At 39.7% G+C, this 21,824-nt stretch overlaps 1 protein-coding gene across 1 annotated transcript in view; it reads right to left on the bottom strand.

Annotated features, from left to right (window-relative positions):
• The window catches only part of AVEN (apoptosis and caspase activation inhibitor), a 189,796-nt gene that overhangs the window by 7,331 nt on the left and 160,641 nt on the right, over window positions 1–21,824 (bottom strand). Inside the window, exon 3 of the mRNA XM_033190688.1 lies at window positions 1,949–2,019. Coding sequence (XP_033046579.1) covers window positions 1,949–2,019 — 71 coding nt within the window. The remainder of the gene's footprint in view (window positions 1–1,948; window positions 2,020–21,824) is intronic.

Genomic DNA, 21,824 nt, shown 5'->3' with positions numbered 1-21,824 from the left:
GCTCTTTCCCATTCGTCCAACATCACATCCTCCTTATCAGTTTCCCTGCCCCTAACCTCTCATCTCATCCGTTCAATCCCTCCCCATCCTTCCCAATACTGCTGAAGTTAAATCTAACCATTTCCATATTCTTACTAAACAAAACTTTGTTAACAAATAATATTAGTAATAAAAGAGCTCATTTTGAGTGTTTCATATGCATCAGGAACTGCACTCAAGGGCTTTTGATGTATTATCTAATTTAGTCCTTCTTATAACTCTGAGTTATATTTTGTTATTAGCTCCATTTTACAGGTGAAGCAACAGAGAAGGAAAAAGTTTACCCAAGTCTTAGATCCAGAATTCACACTCAGGTCTGAAACTGCTGGTACTAACTAGCCCACACCTGCCACTGAGGCCTCCTCCTCTAGGAACACTACACTCTGGCCACACCCTTCTCTGAATGTAACCTCGTTTTCCTGACTTAACCATTTTCATGTTGTTTCCTCAGACAGGATCTACCAGAGTCACGCTTGTCCACCAAGACCCATTCAAATCATCTTTTCCCCACAGTACCAATTCCAGTCACTTCCAGTGCAAAGTAACTCTCTCTCCCAGTACTGTGAACTCATTGATCGCACCCCTTACTTTAGGTTGTATTCTTGTGCATGTATTAGGTAATATCTGTTGAGCATCTACCATACTACAGGTCAGCCAGTGTGCCCAGGTAAGGGGCCAAGAGCAATGAACAGGCAGGGTCTGTCTCATTCACTTTGAATCAGCTCCATTTAATAAAAACATTTAGTAGACCAGTGCTCTATGTTCTGATGAAGGACGAAGCTTAGAATTATTTGAAACTCTGAAGCTACCTGAAATATTCTTTGGCAATCAATGTGGTTCAAAAGGAGATGAAATGCAAATTGTTTGGCTTCTACCATATTCCTCAACAATCTATCTTCGCTGTGTCCTAGAATTCTAACAAGTACCTCAGACGTAGACCCAGACTTAAGCAAAGACAAACGTAATTCTCACCTTTTTCTATGGCATATATAACACGCTCCTTGTAAAGTGCCAGGCAGTCATTTTCCAAGAGACTCCCCTCCTCGTAATCTGTATGAGTCAGAGGCCATCCCAAACAAGGGAGCCTAAAACCGGCCCAGAGATCAAACAAGCCACCCACAGCACATATGCTGATCTGGGAGCGGAACGGGGAGGACACTGCCCATGGGCTTCACATCTGCAGCTTCAGCCACCTCTCTGAAGCTGGGGGCAGATGCTAATCAGTTTATCAGACACTATGCTCTAGCCCTGGAGTTGCGGAGCATATCGCAAGCCACCACTATGTCCCTATGTGCATCCTAAAAGGGGGAAAATATCTGTCATCTCATACGAAAAGAATGAGTGGAAGCCTGCCTGGAAAATAATCAGAACTCCTTCGAAAGAAAACATTACATACACACAAAGAAAATAAGGCATTTGGGGTTTAGAGACTTGATGAAAGACTTCTACAATATTTGCCCTTATTTTATGCTTCTATTCTCCTAATTGTAGGAGAAGTGTTATTTAAAGCTGTAAGGTTAAGGGTTTTCTCAACCTAACACCAAAAACAGTGAGAGGGAAAACTAATTTTCAACTCTAAAGGGAATCGTTAAAAAGTGGCAAAGGAGGAAGACCAAATGGCAAAGTAATCCACTCTGTCCAAATCACGGCTATCGAGTTTCTACCTCGAGACCCAGTCCATGTGTGCTGCATAATCCACACAGATGGCCAGGTAGAAAAGTGTACTCTCACTTCAAGGACTTGTGGAATTTCAGCCCCCTGAAAATGTTCTGAAAAGTTTAGCTGAGAGTACTCTATATAAAAACTACTACTCTTTTCTACATGAAGACACTGTCACAAGAATGTAAAAGGTGTTAGCCTTCCGCCTTGAAGAAGAGCCAGTCCACACTTAAGACAACTCTTCTCTTACCTGTTTTGGACAAGAAGCTTCAGTATCCCATTCTTTCTCCTCAGCAAACCGGAACTGTGAGAAGGAGTCCCCTAGGAATAGGGAAAAAAATATTATGCAAAAGTCAAAGGAAACTCTCAGTTCTCTGAATTTCCCTGCTAGAGCAAAAGTGCCATTTCTGAAGTGCTCAAACTCAAAGGGAGAGACAAGGATAAAACTGCAACATACCTCCAACTCCATTTCCAAAATCACAAAACACACAGACGACAACGTTAACATTTGGTAAGATTAATCTTTAGTGCATTTCATCTTACCAAATGGCAAAAGGACCAAGAAAAAAAGATAAAATCACTAATCTCAGTCACTGGTAAATAAATTTGATCCCTCAAAAATTATGGCATAGGCCGGGTGCAATGGCTCACACCTGTAATCCCAGCACTTCAGCAGGTGGATCACTTGAGGTCAGGAGTTCAAGACCAGCCTGACCAACATGTGAAACCTTGTCTCTACCAGAAATACAAAAATTAGGCTGGGCACGATGGCTCATCCCTGTAATCTCAGCACGGTGGGAGGCCGAGGCAGGTGGATCATGAGGTCAGGAGTTCGAGACCAGCCTGGCCAATATGGTAAAACCCCGTCTCTACTAAAAATACAAAAAATAGCCAGGCATGGTGGCACATGTCTGTAATCCCAAGCTACTCTGGAGGCTGAGGCAGGAGAACTGTTTGAACCCAGGAGGCTGAGGAGCCGAGATGGTGTCACTGCACTCCAGCCTGGGCATCAGAGCAAGACTCCATCTCAGGGGGAAAAAAAAAAACAAAATTAGTCAGGGGTGGTAGCGGCACCTGTGGTCCCAACTACTTGGGATGCTGAGGCAGAAGAATTGCTTGAACCTGGGAGGCGAAGGCTGCAGTGAGCCAGGATTGCACCATTGCACTCCAGCCTGGGTGACAGAGCAAGACTCTGTGTCAAAATAAATAAATAAATAAATAAAACGAAATGGAAGAAAATATCTCATTCATAATAGCAATAACATACAAAAAATTCCTAGGAATGAATCAGGAATAAACATGTATTGAAAGAAACTTTAAAAAATAAAACTTAAAAAGGAAGACGAAAAACTCAATAGTATCAAGATACCAATTTCACCTAATGAGGTCTACAAATTCAATATTCAATCCCAAAAAGATTTGTCAAAATTACTCAAATTCATTTTTTAAAATATATGAAACTAAGATATGCTTTTTTAAAAAGGGTAAAGAAGTTGTCTTATTGATTATAAAAATGTATTCAAAAGTCTCAATAAATAAAATGGATAGTCACTGGTGAAAAAATAAGCACAGAAGAGTGTCTAGAAACAGACCCAGGTATAGGGATACTTAGATATCGTAAGAGTGGCAGATGGGATCTGTGGAGAAATCACTTTAACAGCGTTAAAGCAACTGACCAGCCATGTCAGAAACTAGGCTAGTTCCCAATATCTCATTTCTCAGATGTAAAACATATTTTGTATGAATCAGGTATTTAAATGTTCAGAAAAAAAAGAAATTATTAACGCTATTACAAGAATGCAGGGATGAATTTATTATTATCTAGAAATGGGAGGGTAAATTTTGGCTGCTGAAAAAATTTTAATACATAAAAATAAAATTTTTTGAATTACAGGAATTATAAACAAACTTGAAAGATGACAGGCTGAGAAGTAATATTTGTAGCACATATTATTGGCAAAGAATATGTGGAAGTTCTTTGTAGATTAGATACAAAACTTCCACAAATCAATTAGAATAAAGCAACCCAGTAGGAAAATAGGAAAAGGGGAGAATATGTGAAATATGATTGCTAATATATATGAAGTAAATGACTGATGTATGAATTTAAAATCTAGTAGATTCTTTAAAAACTGGCCAAATTGCTGAATGCTTTATTGAGTGTTGTTTTTGACATTCTTGAACTTCTATATTAGAAATGATATGATTTCACAGATTAATATGTAATTGGTACAAGATTCAGTAATGCAAATAAGGCATGCTATGTATACTTATTTTTAATATCTGAATATTCACTCAAAAATATAGGTAAAATTCCAACAATGACTATCTTATTCCACCAGTCTTCTTGCTGAGAACGAGGAACCAGGCACCCCTACCCAAAAAGACCCCAAAAGTCTTATCTGAAGATATCAGAGCTACCAAGGCACTGAGGACTTGGACAAAATTCCTGGAGAGAAGAGAAGCATACAAGCAGGTTAGGCTAACATTTAGGGCTGCTTACCCTCCTAATGCAGAGGCTAAAAACAACCCAGGAGGTCGTAAAGCTGAAGAAAGCTCTGCTAGTCTTACAGCACTAGGTAGACAAAAACTGGAGTTCGGGGCCAATGGATGAGCAGGTCTTGGAAAACCAAGGCTTTCAGGCAGGACCCACTGATAACTGCATCCTGTAAGTAGGAGTAAAGTAGGAATTGGCCAGCCCTCACCAAGTCTGAGGTCCAGCTGTGAGTCAGCTCAATCTCTGATTCTGCCTACAAGCAAAAGTAAATCATTTTTGGAGGAAAATGACACTATCAATATCCTCCAATGATCTCTACAATTTTTAATTTACAATGCCCAAAATTCATTAAAAATGATCAGGCCTACCAAAAGATGAGACCAAAATAGTAGAAAACAAAGAGAAAAGAAAAAACAAGCAAGAGTTAATGGAAAAAGCTCCACAGAGATTAAGATACTGGAGACATGAGACATGGATTTTGTAATTTTGCCATGTCAAAATTTCAAGAACAGGAAAAACTGTAACATCATAAACAATGACATCCATGAGGTCATCTTTGATGCACACAAAATAAAATACACATAAAGAATACAAAGAAGAAAATGTTGGAGAAAAATGAGTTACCTAAATATAACACATTTTGTTTTCAGGAATAAAACTTCAAAATATAACACAATTTAAAGAAGGCTTTAAAAAATCCTTACAGATAAACCATATAGAGGCTTATTTTATTTTAGTAGAGATGAGGTCTCACTCTGTCACCCTGGCTGGAGTGCAGTGTCATGATCAGAGCTCACTGCAGCCTCAAACTCCTAGACTCAAGTGATTTCCACCATCTCAGCCTCCCAAGTTTCTGAGACTACAGGTGCACACCACCATGCCCAGCAAAATTACTATTTTTTGTAGAGATGGGGTATTGCTATATTGCCCAGGCTGGTCTCAAACTCCTGGCCTCAAATCATCCTACCACCTCAACCTCCCAAAGAGCTAGGATTACAGGTATGAGACACTGTATGTGGCCTAGAGGCTAATTTTAGTATTATGTTTTAGATAAGGTCTCACTCTGTCACCCAGACTGGAGTGCAGTGGCACAATCACAGCTCATTGCAGCCATGACCTCTGAGGCTCAACAGATCTTCCTGGCTAATTTTAAGGAAAAAACTTGGTAAAATGACTACAGAATACCAACCACTCTGATTCTGGCACTGAAGATGAAAGTGTACAAACCTGTTGAAACTATGAATCCTAGAACTGAAAGTCTTTCTGCAAAACATATTACCAAAATATTACCAAAATTCTTCTGTGTTACGTTGTTACATACACAAAAAGTATGATTTACCAAATGTGCTACTTTTATATCTTATATACCAGACATTTGGACACGCATGGACGATAAGAAACCTACTTTAAGTAAGATAGCATGGGGTAGTCACAGCACATTCCATTCTGCTCCAGCTTTATCTGTCTGCCAGAAGAGTTCCTGGTCTCTCACATGCTAAAGACATGGTGAGTCTGACTAAGAAGTATAGAAGAAAACCAGAAAAGAATAGTGACAGCCAACTGTAGTTGACAAGGGAACAAACATGGAGAAGTGTGTCTTAGGACTCATAAGATTCAACAGCTGTGTGTCCTGAATTAATTGGAGCATAGTGAAAGGAATAGTACTAGAAAGAACAAGGAAGCTCAAAGCACTGTCTTCCCTCTTCTTCAATTAAAGACTAATTGTATAACTTACAGAAGATTGGAGAACTGCCTTGTTGTATACTTACACAACATCCTCAAACAAGATGGAAGAGCAGCTGGTGACTATTACATAGCCTGCTTAAAAAACAATAAAAATCCCATAATATTCTACTACTTTGTAGATAAGAATATCAAAATATTAGGCCCACAAATTCAATGACTGCTTATTATGAAGGCATTTACTGGAATCTGTTTAAAAGGGGGAACGAGGGAGCAATACTGATGTACATGAAGAGTTCACATTTTCCTCACGTGATAAAAAGCCTCATCTCATCCTATTCCAGTAACAATGCTGAAGTTGGCATGCTTGCAATCAAAGCTGAGACACAGGAGATATTGAGACAATTCTGTTGTATTTTGAAAGTCAATTACATTCTTCTATTGCCACATTTCTAGAGCCAAAATTAATAAGAGATTTTTAAATCAAATAATCGTGTGAAGAAGCAAAAATATTTAAAAAAAAAAATTAGAAATAAGGCTGGATATACAGTGGCTTAAGCCTGTAATCTCAGCACTTTGGGAGGCTGAGGTGGGATCAACTGAGGCCAGGAATTCAAGATAAGCCTGGGCAACAAAATGAGAACTCAACTCTATTAAAAAAAAAAAAAAAATTACCCAGGCACGGTGGCCCGCACCTATAGCCTCAGCTACTCTGGAGGCTGAGGTGGGAGATCGCTTGAGCCCAGGAGTTTGGGGCAGCAGTGGAGCTGAGATCATGCCCCTGCACTCCAGCCTGAGTGACAGAACAAGATCCAAGACCCTGTCTCACACACACAAAAAAAGAAGAAAATTAGAAATAAATTTAAGAGATAGCAATCTTACATATGCTTCTGCAAACATTCAAAAAGAATGTTTCAAGCAGTATACAATGCTTCAGTTTCTAGGACTGCTTCATGAAACTTATGACCAGCAAACAAATCTCCAAGGGTAGGGGTTGATAAGGAGAGAAAGTCTTTACCTAGTCAGTTACTATTTGAGAAGACAAGCATAGTTGCTGAGGAACAACATTACCATCATCAGTACTCCATTCTGGCAGAGCCAGCCAAACAACATCTTGTCCCTCTAGACACCTCAGTTAAAAGCTAGCAACTTTAGTATTGCAAAGGTGTAGTGTACTGTATGGTGACTATAGGAAGAATCAAATAGCTGACAGTAGTCAGAAATCAGTATGCCCATTTGTCTAAATCTGGCTACTAAAATTGTAATATATTCTTTAATTTCAGTTTTTTTCTTGTATCTCAGTAGTCCATTTGACAACAATGATATTTATCTTTAACTTTAGCCAAATGTTGATCATTTGGCCAAAATGTGTTTTGGGGAACCACAATATTCAGTCAGTGGCACTCCATTTGGTAGGTCTGTATGTATGGACACAGAAAGATACCCATTCTCTCAACTGCTACATGAGAAAAGCAAGGCTTCAGTATAGTATGAATGATATCTTTATATATGTATATATATATCACAAAAAATACTAATTTATGCATAGAAATTAGTCAAAATAATTAATACCTATTTTTAAAATGACTGTCAGGTTGTGGGATTGAAGGAGACTTTTCCTTTTGGCACAACACATTTTCCAGTTGAATCATCCTTTGTAAACAACAAGGAGTTTTCCTTTTGGAACTAAACAAAATGGAAGAAAATCCAGAGAAAAGCTGAATTTTCTTGAGGGCAGGGACCTTCTCAGAATGTATTTGAGACAAAATATTCAGCGACTTCAAAAGTTGGAACTGCAGACATCGTTCATTCTCACCCTCACTTTATAGAGCTGTGAAGAACCTTAGCTCCAGGAAGGTTCAATGTTCTAACCAAGACCACACAGCCATTTAATGGCTCGACACCGAGACTCTTGGCTCACAGCATGTGTCATTTTATTTTTTAACTTTGGACAACCTGGCATCGAGTTTTCTCAAACTCTTGGGCTCAAGGGACCCTCCCACCTCAGCCTCCCCTCCCAAGTAGCTAGAAATACAGGTACATGCCACCGAGGCCAGAGGGCATTTATAATAATAAATTATTAAGTAATAAAGCTCTTCTTTCCACAGTTTCTGCTAGGCCTCTTAGCTGTCTTGAGTTCCCCAGAACAAAAGCAACACTCAGTAAATATTTTATGATCCTTCACATACTAATATTTTATTTGTTGACATGTTTGAAGATATGGAAGTCCAAACTAAGAAATAAAGAATTCCTCCTTTTAGGAAATCACCTCAGGAACTTCCTAAAATTATGCCTAGAGTATTTTTAAAAATAGTCTGTCTTACAGAACTCTAAGTATTCTAATAATGATAGTATTAGTGAAATAAAGGTGACATACCAATTCTATCACTGTGTTTATAATATCCAGGATTTTCACTCTGCCTAACTTCCCAAGCTGGTCTGACACATGTCTTATGGTCAGTGGCAAAGTGGACACTCAACTTGCTAGAATTCCTCAGAACTAATATGCTTTCAAAAAGCTTACCATCTAGTCATAGATAATACGGCTGCCAATTTTAAGCTTATCCTTTCAGCAGCATCAACAAAAAAAAAGCTTTCAGTCAAGCAAAAGTACTTAACATAAAGCTGTCCAGTGAGAATTCAGGGATGTTTACAAGGAACAATCTTTACTCAGGCAAAGACTTTCAGAATCAACAATATGGATCAGGCATATGTGAAGAGTGAATGTCAAAGATGGAAAATCTTCCCAAGTCTAACACCCAATTCTGATAATTTGATAGTAGCAATTCCCATAACCCATTCATCCTGGCTCTTTAGATCTTTAAAATCAGATAATTGACCTGGATCTTTGTGGTGTCTCCTTTGGGAAACCAACTCTAGAAAGCAGAGGAATGTGTCACCAATTCTGGATAAGTACTTCATTTTAAGCTCCATTTTCCTGGCTCTTGTTCATCATGATCATCTTCCTGTATTTATCCCACAGCCCCTGCAGAACACGTCCTCAACCAGGACACCAAGTTACTGAGAAACCACAAATGAACTTTACAGGCCGACAAAGGCTGAGAAGACCCCAGTCTTCACAGAGGAGGAGAGAATGCCCAATAAGTCGCCACAATGGCTGCTACAAAAAACAAAATGTCCTCTTTCGTTTCTCTGAACTTCTCTAATCTCATCTATGAAAGACGACACATTTGGAGGGTCCAGGTGGATCCTAAGTCTCCACGCTGACACAGATCAATCCAGGGAAAATCCACAGCTCAGCCTACAGGACATAAAAATTCCTCACCACTTCCAATTTCTAGCTTCCATGATTCAGCTTTTGCAGATGCAGATGTCATGTCCTTCACCTCAATATTTACCCTAAAACACGCAACACCTAACACTTTGTCTTTGTGAAGAAGACTATGCAAGCCACTACACTGATTATTTTAAAGTTAGGCTAAGCTAAAAGAACAAGAGGAAATAATAAAAATCTCTCCTCCTATTCAGGGATTCAACTTCTTCCTGGTTTAGTCTTGGGAGAGTGTCAGTGTCCAGGAAATTATCCATTTCTTCTAGATTTTCTAGTTTATCTGCGTAGAGGTGTTTATAGTATTCTCTGATGGGAGTTTGTATTTCTGTGGGGTCGGTGGTGATATCCCCTTTATCATTTTTTATTGCATCTATTTGATTCTTCTCTCTTTTCTTATTAGTCTTGCTAGCGGTCTATCAAATTTGTTGATATTTTCAAAAAATCAACTCCTGGATTCACTGATTTTTTGGAGGGCTTTTTGTGTCTTTATCTCCTTCAGTTCTGCTCTGATCTTAGTCATTTCTTGCCTTCTGCTAGCTTTTGAATGTGTTTGCTCTTGCTTCTCTAGTTCTTTTAATTGTGATGGTAGAGTGTCAATTTTAGATCTTTCCAGCTTTCTCTTGTGGGTATTTAGTGCTATAAGTTTCCCTCTACACACTGCTTTAAATGTGTCCCAGAGATTCTGGTATGTTGTATCTTTGTACTCATTGGTTTCTAAGAACATCTTTATTTCTGCCTTCATTTCGTTATGTACCCAGTAGTCAAATAAAAGAGGTCACAAACAAATGGAAGAACATACCATGCTCATGAATAGGAAGAATCAATATTGTGAAAATGGCCATACTGCCCAAGGTTATTTATAGATTCAATGCCATCCCCATCAAGCTACCAGTGAGTTTCTTCACAGAATTGGAAAAAACTGCTTTAAAGTTCATATGGAACCAAAAAAGAGCCCACATTGCCAAGACAATCCTAAGTCAAAAGAACAAAGCTGGAGGCATCACGCTACCTGACTTCAAACTATACTACAAGGCTACAGTAACCAAAACAGCATGGTACTGGTACCAAAACAGAGATATAGACCAATGGAACAGAACAGAGTCCTCAGAAATAATACCACACATCTACAGCCATCTGATCTTTGACAAACCTGAGAAAAACAAGAAATGGGGAAAGGATTCCCTATTTAATAAATGGTGCTGGGAAAATTGGCTAGCCATAAGTAGAAAGCTGAAACTGGATCCTTTCCTTACTCCTTATATGAAAATTAATTCAAGATGGATTAGAGACTTAAATGTTAGACCTAATACCATAAAAACCCTAGAAGAAAACCTAGGTAGTACCATTCAGGACATAGGCATGGGCAAGGACTTCATGTCTAAAACACCAAAAGCAACAGCAACAAAAGCCAAAATTGACAAATGGGATCTAACTAAACTAAAGAGCTTCTGCACAGCAAAAGAAACTACCATCAGAGTGAACAGGCAACCTACAGAATGGGAGAAAATTTTTGCAATCTACTCATCTGACAAAGGGCTAATATCCAGAACCTACAAAGAACTCAAACAAATTTACAAGAAAAAAACAAACAACCCCATCAGAAAGTGGGCAAAGGATATGAACAGACATTTCTCAAAAGAAGACATTCATACAGCCCACAGACACATGAAAAAATGCTCATCATCACTCGCCATCAGAGAAACGCAAATCAAAACCACAATGAGATACCATCTCACACCAGTTAGAATGGCAATTATTAAAAAATCAGGAAACAATAAGTGCTGGAGAGGATGTGGAGAAATAGGAACACTTTTACACTGCTGGTGGGATTGTAAACTAGTTCAACCATTATGGAAAACAGTATGGCAATTCCTCAAGGATCTAGAACTAGAAGTACCATATGACCCAGCCATCCCATTACTGGGTATATACCCAAAGGATTATAAATCATGCTGCTATAAAGACACAGGCACATGTATGTTCATTGCTGCACTATTTACAATAGCAAAGACTTGGAATCAACCCAAATGTCCATCAGTGACAGACTGGATTAAGAAAATGTGGCACATATACACCATGGAATACTATGCAGCCATAAAAAAGGATGAGTTAGTGTCCTTTGTAGGGACATGGATGCAGCTGGAAACCATCATTCTCAGCAAACTATCTCAAGAACAGAAAACCAAACACTGCAGGTTCTCACTCATAGGTGGGAACTGAACAATGAGATCACTTGGACTCGGGAAGGGGAACATCACACACCAGGGCCTATCATGGGGAGGGGGGAGGGGGGAGGGATTGCATTGGGAGTTATACCTGATGTACAGGACAAGTTGATGGGTGCTGACGAGTTGACGGGTGCAGCACACCAACATGGCACAAGTATACATATGTAACAAACCTGCACGTTATGCACATGTACCCTAGAACTTAAAGTATAACAATAAAAAAAATAAAAAATCTCTCCTCCTGCTCAACAGGGACTTATAATTAGCTTTCTCACCAAGGGTAGGGCCCAAAAAGCCCCTGGGCATCGAACATCCACACTGAGCACTACATAATAGGATGTGCCTATCTTCCCAACACCATTAAAAAGCTGCTTCCCCATCGGCATGGATTATGTTGAAGGAAATGCCAAATACACTCAGGTACCTTAAAGGGATTCTAGGCTTTATGAGAAAAGGATGACATTCTGGAATTTAGAATACAGCTGTTTTCCCCAAAACAGTTGGTGACTATTCTGTTAAGTCTGTAAAAATTGTCAGATCAATCTTCAGAATAAGGCCAGCATCAAACCCTGACACAGAACTCCAAGATGAGAGTAGATGACTTGACAAGGGCTGAATAAGTAAGAATACAAAGATCAATCTTTGGATGGACAATGAAGTCGTAAGATCTTAGAACTGATCTGTAGTATAGTGTGTCAGGATAAGGTCTGGCTGCATGTAACAAAGACCTGTACCTGTATATCATGGCCCAAACCAGATAAAAGATTCTATCTCTGTTGATATGGTTTGGCCCTGTCCCCACCCAAATCTCATCTTGAATTGTAGTTCCCGTAATCCCCACGTGTCATGAGAGGGGACCCAGTGGGAGATAACTGACTCATGGGGGCAGTCTCCCCCATACTATTCTTGTGATAGTAAGTTCCGACAAGATTTGGTGGTTTTTTGTTTGTTTTGAGACACAGTCTCGCTCTGTCGCCCAGACTGGAGTGTAGTGGCGCGATCTCAGTTCACTGCAACCTCCACCTCCCAGGTTCAAGCGAGTCTCCTGCCTCAGCCTCCTGAATAGCTGGGACTACAGGCGTGTGCCACCACACTCAGCTAATTTTTTTGTATTTTTAGTAGAGAGAGAGTTTCACCGTGTTGGCCAGGATGGTCTCAATCTCCTGACGTCGTGATCTGCCCACCTCAGCCTCCCAAAGGAGATTTGATGGTTTTATAAGGGGCTTCCCTTTCACTCAGCTCTCATTCTTCTCTCTCCTGCCACCTTATGAAGAAGAACTTGTCTACTTCCCCTTCCACCATGACTGTAAGTTTCCTGAGGCCTCCGCAACTCTGCAGAACTGTGAGTCAATTAAACCTCTTTCCTTTATAAATTACCCAGTCTTGGGTATGTCCTTACAGCAGTGTGAGAACGGACTAATACATTTGTCAACTAAATGAAGTACAGAGTCCAGCAGTCAAAGGCTGGTATAGTGGCCCAGGCTCCTCCCATTGCTCTGCCATGCCTGGGGAGGCCCTTCTTGCCACAGTCCAATATGAGAACCAGAGCTCCTGCTATCCCATCAAAATTCCAGACAGAAAGATAGAAAAATAATTAAAGAAAAAGGGGCAGAAGGCATGCAGAGTCTACCTATTAAGATTTTCTAGAAACTACAACAGAATATTTCCACTCATTTCTCTTTTGGACAGAGCTATATCATAAGTATAAGAAATATATCATAGTTCTATCAAACCACAAAGTATGTAAGATAATTTTTTTCGGGTGGTCATGGGACCAGATAAAAATCAGAGGTTCTATTACCACAGAGAAAAGGGGAGAATGAATACAGGGTTAGGAAGCAAATGCTCTCTGTGACAAGTTATGGGACCATCCGACTTGAGAAATAGCTGGTTACTAAGGGTCTGCTTCTAGGAGAGGCACTGTGCTCACTAAAGCATGAGTTGTCTCCCATCATTTTGAAAGCTACGTGTAACATTCAAACTTCTCAAATTGGAATTTTAGACAATGTGCCTTTCAACATTTTTTTCAATTCTAACATAGGATAATTATGGAGTAAAATTCTAGTTTCCAGCAGAATGTAACAGCTTTTACCAAAATAAATATTGTTTACTACCTTTCTAGGGGAAAATGGGAAAGACTTCGGAAGTAATGATTCTATTTAATTTATTAATTTTCATTTTTCACACATTTTAACACAACTATTTGCCAAACACTACTGTGTGTTAATAACATAAATATAGAAGACACACTCCTGTTTTCCTTATTCTCAGACAGACTCTGAGTTGAACAAGACAAGAGAAGACTGCATGAAACAAAAAACGAAATTTAAAGGACATCTGAATTCTTTCCTCAAGGACTTAGAGGGGGTCACACTCTCTCCCTTTATTATTTTATACACACAATAATATGCTCGTGGTGCTAATTTACTTCGAAAAGATATAGTCCACCAAGAAGCCTATATGCGTCTCACTAATAACTTGTCTGACACCTAAAATGTTGACTGTTAGTTAACTTGGCTGGTGAAAACCACCATACAAATAATCAAAGCTTCCAGGTCCAATGCCTGGAATTGAAAGCCCACCAAATCCATCAGCAATCGTGCAACCACACCTAGTTCACCCCCAGGGAGAACAGATGAGAAAGAAGATCTAGATCAGTAACTTTCCTACATACTACCAATAAACAAGCAGACAATTTTAAGGAGAAAAAAGGAACCCCTCCGTGCCAGCAACAAAACCTTAAGAATGGGTGAGACCTATATGAAGAAAAACACAAAACTACACAGAAAGATCCTTGATTACTCATTTAACAAAAATCTGTTAAGAGCCAGATACTGAATTAAGTGCTGAAAATATAAAATTAAATAGATTAATGCCATACCCTAATGAGTTAAGGATCACATAAATAAGCAGTTACAGAACATACAGCGACAGACACCAAGTCTTATGGGAGCACTGTGTGTGTGTGTGGCAGGGGGAAGGGGAGCACAGTGAATCCAGGTTGGGGCAGAGTCAGTGAGGCTTCCTAGAAGAGGTGAATACCTGATCCCAAGGAAAACAAAGAGCTGACCAGGCAAAAAGCCAGAAGGAGACCGTAACTAAAGGAAGAGCCAAAATCAGAAAGGAGAAAATGCAGGTACTGTGGGATCTGCAAGCAATTTGCTGTTACTAGAGCATAAAATTTGAGCAAGGGAGTAATCAAAGGTAAGGACAAAGGTATAAATGGAAAAGTGGAACATTCCTGGATGAAACTTTACAACTGTAAAGATGTCAATATTAATATTTAGTCAATACATTGTTTTGAGAGTGACTTAATTTGTTGTTCCAATCAAATTATTGATGTTAATGTTTTATATTCAATATATTTAATATTTATATTCAATGTGATTAATATTAATTTTAAATTGCCTATGGAAAATACTTTTGGAATTCTTTTTTTTTTTTTTTTTTTTTGAGATGGAGTCTCGCTCTGTCACCAGACTGGAGTGCAGTGGCGTGATCTCAGCTCACTACAACCTCCAACTCCCTGGTTCAAGCGATTCTCCTGCTTCAGCCTCCCAAGTAGCTAGGACTACAGGCGCGCGCCACCACACCCAGCTAATTTTTGTATTTTTAGTAGAGATGGGGCTTCACCATGCTGGCCAGGATGGTCTCAATTTCTTGACCTCATGATCCACCTGCCTCAGCCTCCCAAAGTGCTGGGATTACAGGTGTAAGTCACCATGCCCAGCCTGGGATTCTTTTTTGCTATTTTGATATAACTCAGGTGAGATGTACTTCTTACAGATATTTAAAAAATATTATTTTAATTTTTATATAGTTGAAAATATACCTTTCAGAAAATTATCATTTAATATTTTGAACATCTTCCAAATTTCTAAATAGAAACATGAAAAGTCTATTAACAAAATCATAAAAATGGGCATCTTTTTTGACTGCTGTACTACAAAGACTTTAAATGACATATAAATTAAATTCAAAAACTCCAAAACCACATTATTCAAATAATGCTAGTATTTTAATCTATGTCAGTGTAACAAAACATTTTCCCACCAATGCCAAGATCATTTCTGTAAGTATCCAGCAGATTTCTTGCTTTTATTGCTCTCCCCATTGCTGGCTTGTGAGTCTGTTTTGTTTTTGTGCACACTATGAGCTTAGCTGAAAACTCTAATATTAGACTAATTAGGACGTTCATAATGTCCCTTGAATACACCTGTCTCACACTGCAATGTAAATTTTAAATTATCTGTTTCTCTGCCTCTTCCCTCTCCTATTCAACCCAATGGACATGAAATATGTGTCTGCATACAAAAAAAAATAACGCACCCAACTGGCCTTCTCATCTCATTAGGTTTTATTTTTAGTTTTGAAAAACACTATTCTACTGAGCTGTGATTTAAAAGGGCAAATGACAGAGTAATTCGAATTTTTAAATTTTTTGTTTAGCTTTCCTGTTAAAAATGAGAGCAAATATGTGCAAACTGTGATTTTTATTCTTTTTCAGGTCATGTCCTTTGAGACTAACGGAGCAGCTGTGGCTTCTTGTCACAGCATACATATTACAGAAAATCAGGCATACAATTAGAGGGGAGACTCAAAGTTCAGTCCTGAAAATGATGTGCAAACAAATGTGCTCCCCACCAACGGGGTCAAGGTACGGCAAGGCAGACAGATACAAACCCTACGTTCTACCAATTCCAAACTTCACATAAAACCAAGTGGCCACCAGGTGTCAAGGCAAGTTCCCTCTCCGATGTGCCAAAATGATCTTTCTCTGGGGATGTTTGTGCATCACTGATCGTGTCTGGGTTTTTGTTCACTGATGCAAAACGTTTTTTGGTCTTCTGGTTTTTTTACTTCCTCAAGGGGTGATACACATTATATGTTCAGTAGTTTGAGGTGTATAGTGATCTTATCTTTGTTGGGGCTCCATGCCACCTTGCTCCACACGAAGCCAACATGATTTCTGTATGTACACACCTTCAGTAAAGCACTGAAACGGTCAGGGCCCAGTTTGTATTACTACTCCCGTGACTGGTGCGGTGCCTGGCAGTTACTAAGACAGCTAGTAAATGTGCATTTAGTAAGGAGGGAACTGCTTACTAACAGTAAGCAGTTAGTAAATGTGCATTTAGTAAGGAGGGAAATGAGAATAATGCGTAAATATATGCATGCAAGAATGAGCAAACGAACAAGAATACAAGTCTAAAAAAAATCAACAAATGAACGTAAGTAGTCTATGTGCCATAAAGGGGATAAGGTAACAGAGAAATAAGGGGGAAAATCATGTTCGTCCCACAAAACTTGCCAAAAATATAGGGCAAAAATGTAAAATACAGAATTCTGTTTGCAAGCAGAAATTTCTAGTAAATGAAGGAACTCAAAGAAGAACAAGTGGGAAGGAGAAAAAATGGCAGAGATCTTCAATTAGAATTTTCTTGGCCGGGCGCGGTGGCTCAAGCCTGTAATCCCAGCACTTTGGGAGGCCGAGACAGGCGGATCACGAGGTCAGGAGATCGAGACCATCCTGGCTAACACAGTGAAACCCCGTCTCTACTAAAAATACAAAAACTAGCCGGGCGAGGTGGCGGGCGCCTGTAGTCCCAGCTACTCGGGAGGCTGAGGCAGGAGAATGGCGTAAACCCGGGAGGCGGAGCTTGCAGTGAGCTGAGATCCGGCCACTGCACTCCAGTCCGGGCGACAGAGCGAGACTCCGCTTCAAAAAAAAAAAAAAAAAAGAATTTTCTTAAACCACTCTCAAAAAGGGAGAAAGATGAAAAGGAACTAAGGATGGATCTCAAAATGTAATATTCCAACAATTACCACCATGCAAGACAAGTGAATAGTGCCAACTTACTAGCTGATGAGTTATGAACATAACCATTACAAAGGTAAAACTGGCCAAGCATAGTGGCTCACAGTTATAATCCCAGCACTCTGGGAGGCTGAAGAGGATCATGTGAGCCCTGAAATTTGAGGCCAGCCTGGGCAATATAGTGAGAACTCATCACTACAAAAATATTTTAGAAATCAGCCAAGCGTGGTGGTGCACATGTGTAGTCCCAGCTGCTCGAGAGGCTGAGACGAGAGGATTGCGTGAGCCTGGGGGGCAAAGGTTGCAGTGAGCCAAGATCACATCACTGCACTCCAGCAACAGAGTGAGACCCTGTCTTGGGGGAAAAAAAAAAAAAAAAAAAAAAAATCCTAAAAGATACACTAAAATGTCTGGCTTTCAAACATTCCCCTTGTCGTTAAAAAGCAAGTTTTAGAAATTTATCCCCACAGAAGTTTTTTTTAAATTGTATTAACTATTTTTTAATGGTTTATTTATTATACTTTAAGTTCTAGGGTACATGTGCACAATGCGCAGGTTACATAGGTATACATGTGCCATGTTGGTTTGCTACACCTATTAACTCGTCATTTACATTAGGTATGTCTCCTAATGCTATCCCTCCTCCAACCCCCCACTCCACGACAGGCCCTGGTGTGTGATGTTCCCCGCCCTGTGTCCAAGTGTTCTTATTGTTCAATTCCCACCTATGAGTAAGAACATGCAGTGTTTGGTTTTCTGTCCTTGTGATAGTTTGCTGAGAATGATGGCTTCCAGCTGCATCCATGTCCCTGCAAAGGACATGAACTCATCCTTTTTATGGCTGCATAGTATTCCATGGTGAATATATGCCACATTTTCTTAGTCTATCATTGATGGACATCTGGGGGTTCCAAGTCTTTGCTATTGTGAATAGTGCTGCAATAAACATACGTGTGCATGTGTCTTTATAGCAGCATAATTTATAATCCTATGGGTATATAACCAGTAATGGGATCACTGGGTCAAACAGTATTTCTAGTTCTAGATCCTTGAGGAATTGCCACACTGTCTTCCACAATGGTTGAACTAATTTACACTCCCACCAACAGTGTAAAAGCATTCCTATTTCTCTACATCCTCTCCAGCATCTGTTGTTTCCTGACTTTTTAACGATTGCCATTCTAACTAGCATGAGATGGTATCTCATTGTGGTTTTGATTTGCATTTCTCTGATGACCAGTGATGATGAGCATTTTTTCAAGTGTCTATTGTCTTCTTAATGTCTTCTTTTGAAAAGTGTCTGTTCATATCCTTTGCCCACTTTTTGGGGTTTTTTTTTTCTTGTAAATTTAAGTTCTTTGTAGATTCTGGATATTAGCCCTTTGCCAGATGGATAGATTGCAAAAATTTTCTCCCATTCTGTAGGCTGCATGTTCACTCTGATGGTAGTTTCTTTTGCTGTGCAGAAGCTCTTTAGTTTAATTAGATCCCATTTGTCTATTTTAGCTTTTGTTGCCATTGCTATTGGTGTTTTAGTCATGAACTCCTTGCTGATGCTTATGTCCTGAATGGTATTGCCTAGGTTTTCTTCTAGGGTTTTTATAGTTTTAGGTCTAACATTTAAGTCTTTAATCCATCTTCAATTAATTTTTGTATAAGGTGTAAGGAAGGGATCCAGTTTCAGCTTTCTACATATGGCTAGCCAGTTTTCCCAGCACCATTTATTACATAGGGACTCCTTTCCCCATTTCTTGTTTTTGTCAGGTTTGTCAAAGATCAGATGATTGTAGATGTGTGGTGTTATTTCTGAGGCCTCTGTTCTGTTCCATTGGTCTATATCTCTGTTTTGGTACCACTACCATGCTGTTTTGGTTACTGTAGCCTTGTAGTATAGTTTGAAGTCAGGTAGCATGATGCCTCCAGCTTTGTTCTTTTTGCTTAGCATTGTCTTGGCAATGCAGGCTCCTTTTGGTTTCACATGAACTTTAAAGTAGTTTTTTCCAATTCTGTGAAGAAAGTCATTGGAAGCTTGATGCAGATGGCACTGAATCTATAAATTACCTTGGACAGTATGGCCATTTTCACGATATTGATTCTTCCTATCCATGAACATGGAATGTTCTTCCATTTGTTTGTGTCCTCTTTTATTTCGTTGAGCAGTGGTTTGCAGTTCTCCTTGAAGAGGTTCTTCATATCCCCTGTAAGTTGGATTCCTAGGTAATACATTCTCTTTGTAGCAATTGTGAATGGGAGTTCACTCATGATTTGGTTGGTTGTCTGTTATTGGTGTATAGGAATGCTTGTGATCTTTGCACATTTTGTATCCTGAGACTTTGCTGAAGTTGCTTATCAGCTTAAGGAGATCTTGGGCTGAGACGATGGGGTTTTCTAAATATACAATCATGTCATCTGCAAACAGCGACAATTTGACTTCTTCTTTTCATAATTGAATACCCTTTTATTTATTTCTCTTGCCTGATTGCCCCGGCCAGAACTTCCAACACTATGTTGAATAGGAGTGATGAGGGAGGGCATCCTTGCCTTGTGCCGGTTTTCAAAGGGAATGCTTCCAGTTTTTGCCCATTTAGTATGATATTGGCTGTATCCCCACAGAAATTTTAACATGTAGGAAGAAATTCATACAAACACCAGCCTTGCTTATATCAGGAAGTAGTATTTGCAGGGTGTGGTGGCTCGCACTTGTAATCCCTGCTACCTGTGAAGATAGCTTGAGCCCAGGAATTGGGAGTTATAGTGAGGTATGAGCACACCCCAGTTCTCCAGCTTGGGTGGAAAAAAAGAAACAAAGAACGTAGTATTTTCCTGAGGATTCTGTTTTGAAAGTATTGTTTGCAATGCATAATGTGAATTCTTTAGAAATTTACTTTTGTTCTTTTTGGACTTTCTTTCCTGAATAAAAACTAGCATCACTACCACTAGAAACGTGAGCTTTACCTGAAGCGTCTTAAAGTTGGTGACAGGAAAAGCAGAAAGTGGCGCACACTCTCTGGGTTCCTCGCTGTGCGCGTGCAGCCCCTCTGATTAGCTACTCTTGGCTCAGACCAAATGTGCAACAAATCAAAGCAGTTGGAAGAGAGTGTGGTCACAGTGTTCCATCAATTCATCAGTGACACCAAGTTCCAACTCAAGGCTTTTCAAATAGAAAAGAATGAGAAGAAGAACAACCTTGATGCCAAGGTTTTTTTTTTTTTTTTTTTTTTTTTTTTGAGACAGTGTCTCGCTCTGTTGCCCAGGCTGGAGTGCAGTGGCGTGATCTCGGCTCACAGCAACCTCCACCTCCCAGGCTCAAGTGATTCTTCTCCTGCCTCAGCCTTCCCAGTAGCTGGGACTACAAGTGAGCACCACCACACCCGGCTAATTTTTGTATTTTTAGTAGACATGGGGTTTCACTATGTTGGCCAGGCTGATCTCAAACTCCTGACCTTAGGTGATCTGCCCACTTCGGCCTTCCAAAGTTCTGGGATTAAAGGCATAAGCTACTGCGCCTGGCTGATGCCAATAATTTTAAATAGCTCTACCAGCACCAAAAGTGCAGAATCAGGAAGGAGCTACTGAACTCTACCGTATCTCCAGAAAGAACCCATGCTGGGTAGTGTGGCTACAAAACAGGAAGGCACTGACAGGCTGTTATTAGGATCTTACTCCTCTTTTCTCGTGAACAAAATTGAAACCATTGACAGCTAATACTATAAATGTAACTAAAAGTTTAACAAAGTAGAAGAACACACGCAGTTGAGGTGATAGGGTTTTTCTCTTAAAAACAAACAAACAAAAAAAATCAGGCCAGGCGCAATGGCTCACGGCTGTAACCCTAGCACTTTGGGCGGCTGAGGCAGATGGACTGCCTGAGCTCAGGAGTTTGAGACCAACCTGGGCAACACGGTGAAACCCCATCTCTACTGAAATACAAAAAATGAGCTGAGCATGGCAGCATGTGCCTATAGTGCCAGCTACTTGGGAGGTTGAGGCAGGAGAATAGATTGAACCTGGGAGGCAGAGGTGGAGTCAGCTGAGATCGTGACACTGCACTCCAGGCTGGGTGAGAGAGCGACACTCCGTCTCCCCCCCCCAAAAAAAAAAATCATCAAATCTGTCAAATGCAGCTTTCCCCTACAGGTGGCTCTTCAAGATTCACACTTCAATGTAAAGCTATGGTTTGGGCATATTTTATTCTTGACATATGTTCCTAAAATTGGAATTACTTGGTCCAAGGATAAAATTTACTTTGGAACTATTTGTTGTGTTACTGTATTGATCTGCTGAAACACAGGACCAATGTGCAAATTCCACTCATAACACGCTCATCCACTTTTACACAAATGTGTGTGAAGTGCCTACTATGTGTCAGACTAGAAGCTAGCGATACAGAATGTTACCCAAAGTCTCTACTCTCATGGAATTACTGCTACTTAAATGTCTACTAAAGGGAGAAGAAAATTTACATGAATCACCTATTTCCTGAAAGCCCTATCAATAACTTTTGTATTTACGTACACAACTGTATTAAAAGCCTTATTATTATTAAGTATATTAAGAAGTATAAGCCCTTCTACTTATTAAAATAATAGTATACAACCGGGCACGGTT

The sequence above is a fragment of the Trachypithecus francoisi genome, unplaced genomic scaffold (assembly GCF_009764315.1).
Source record: "Trachypithecus francoisi isolate TF-2019V2 unplaced genomic scaffold, Tfra_2.0 Lachesis_group3, whole genome shotgun sequence".
Lineage (NCBI taxonomy): Eukaryota > Metazoa > Chordata > Mammalia > Primates > Cercopithecidae > Trachypithecus > Trachypithecus francoisi.
This window is presented reverse-complemented; position numbering and strand designations above follow the sequence as displayed.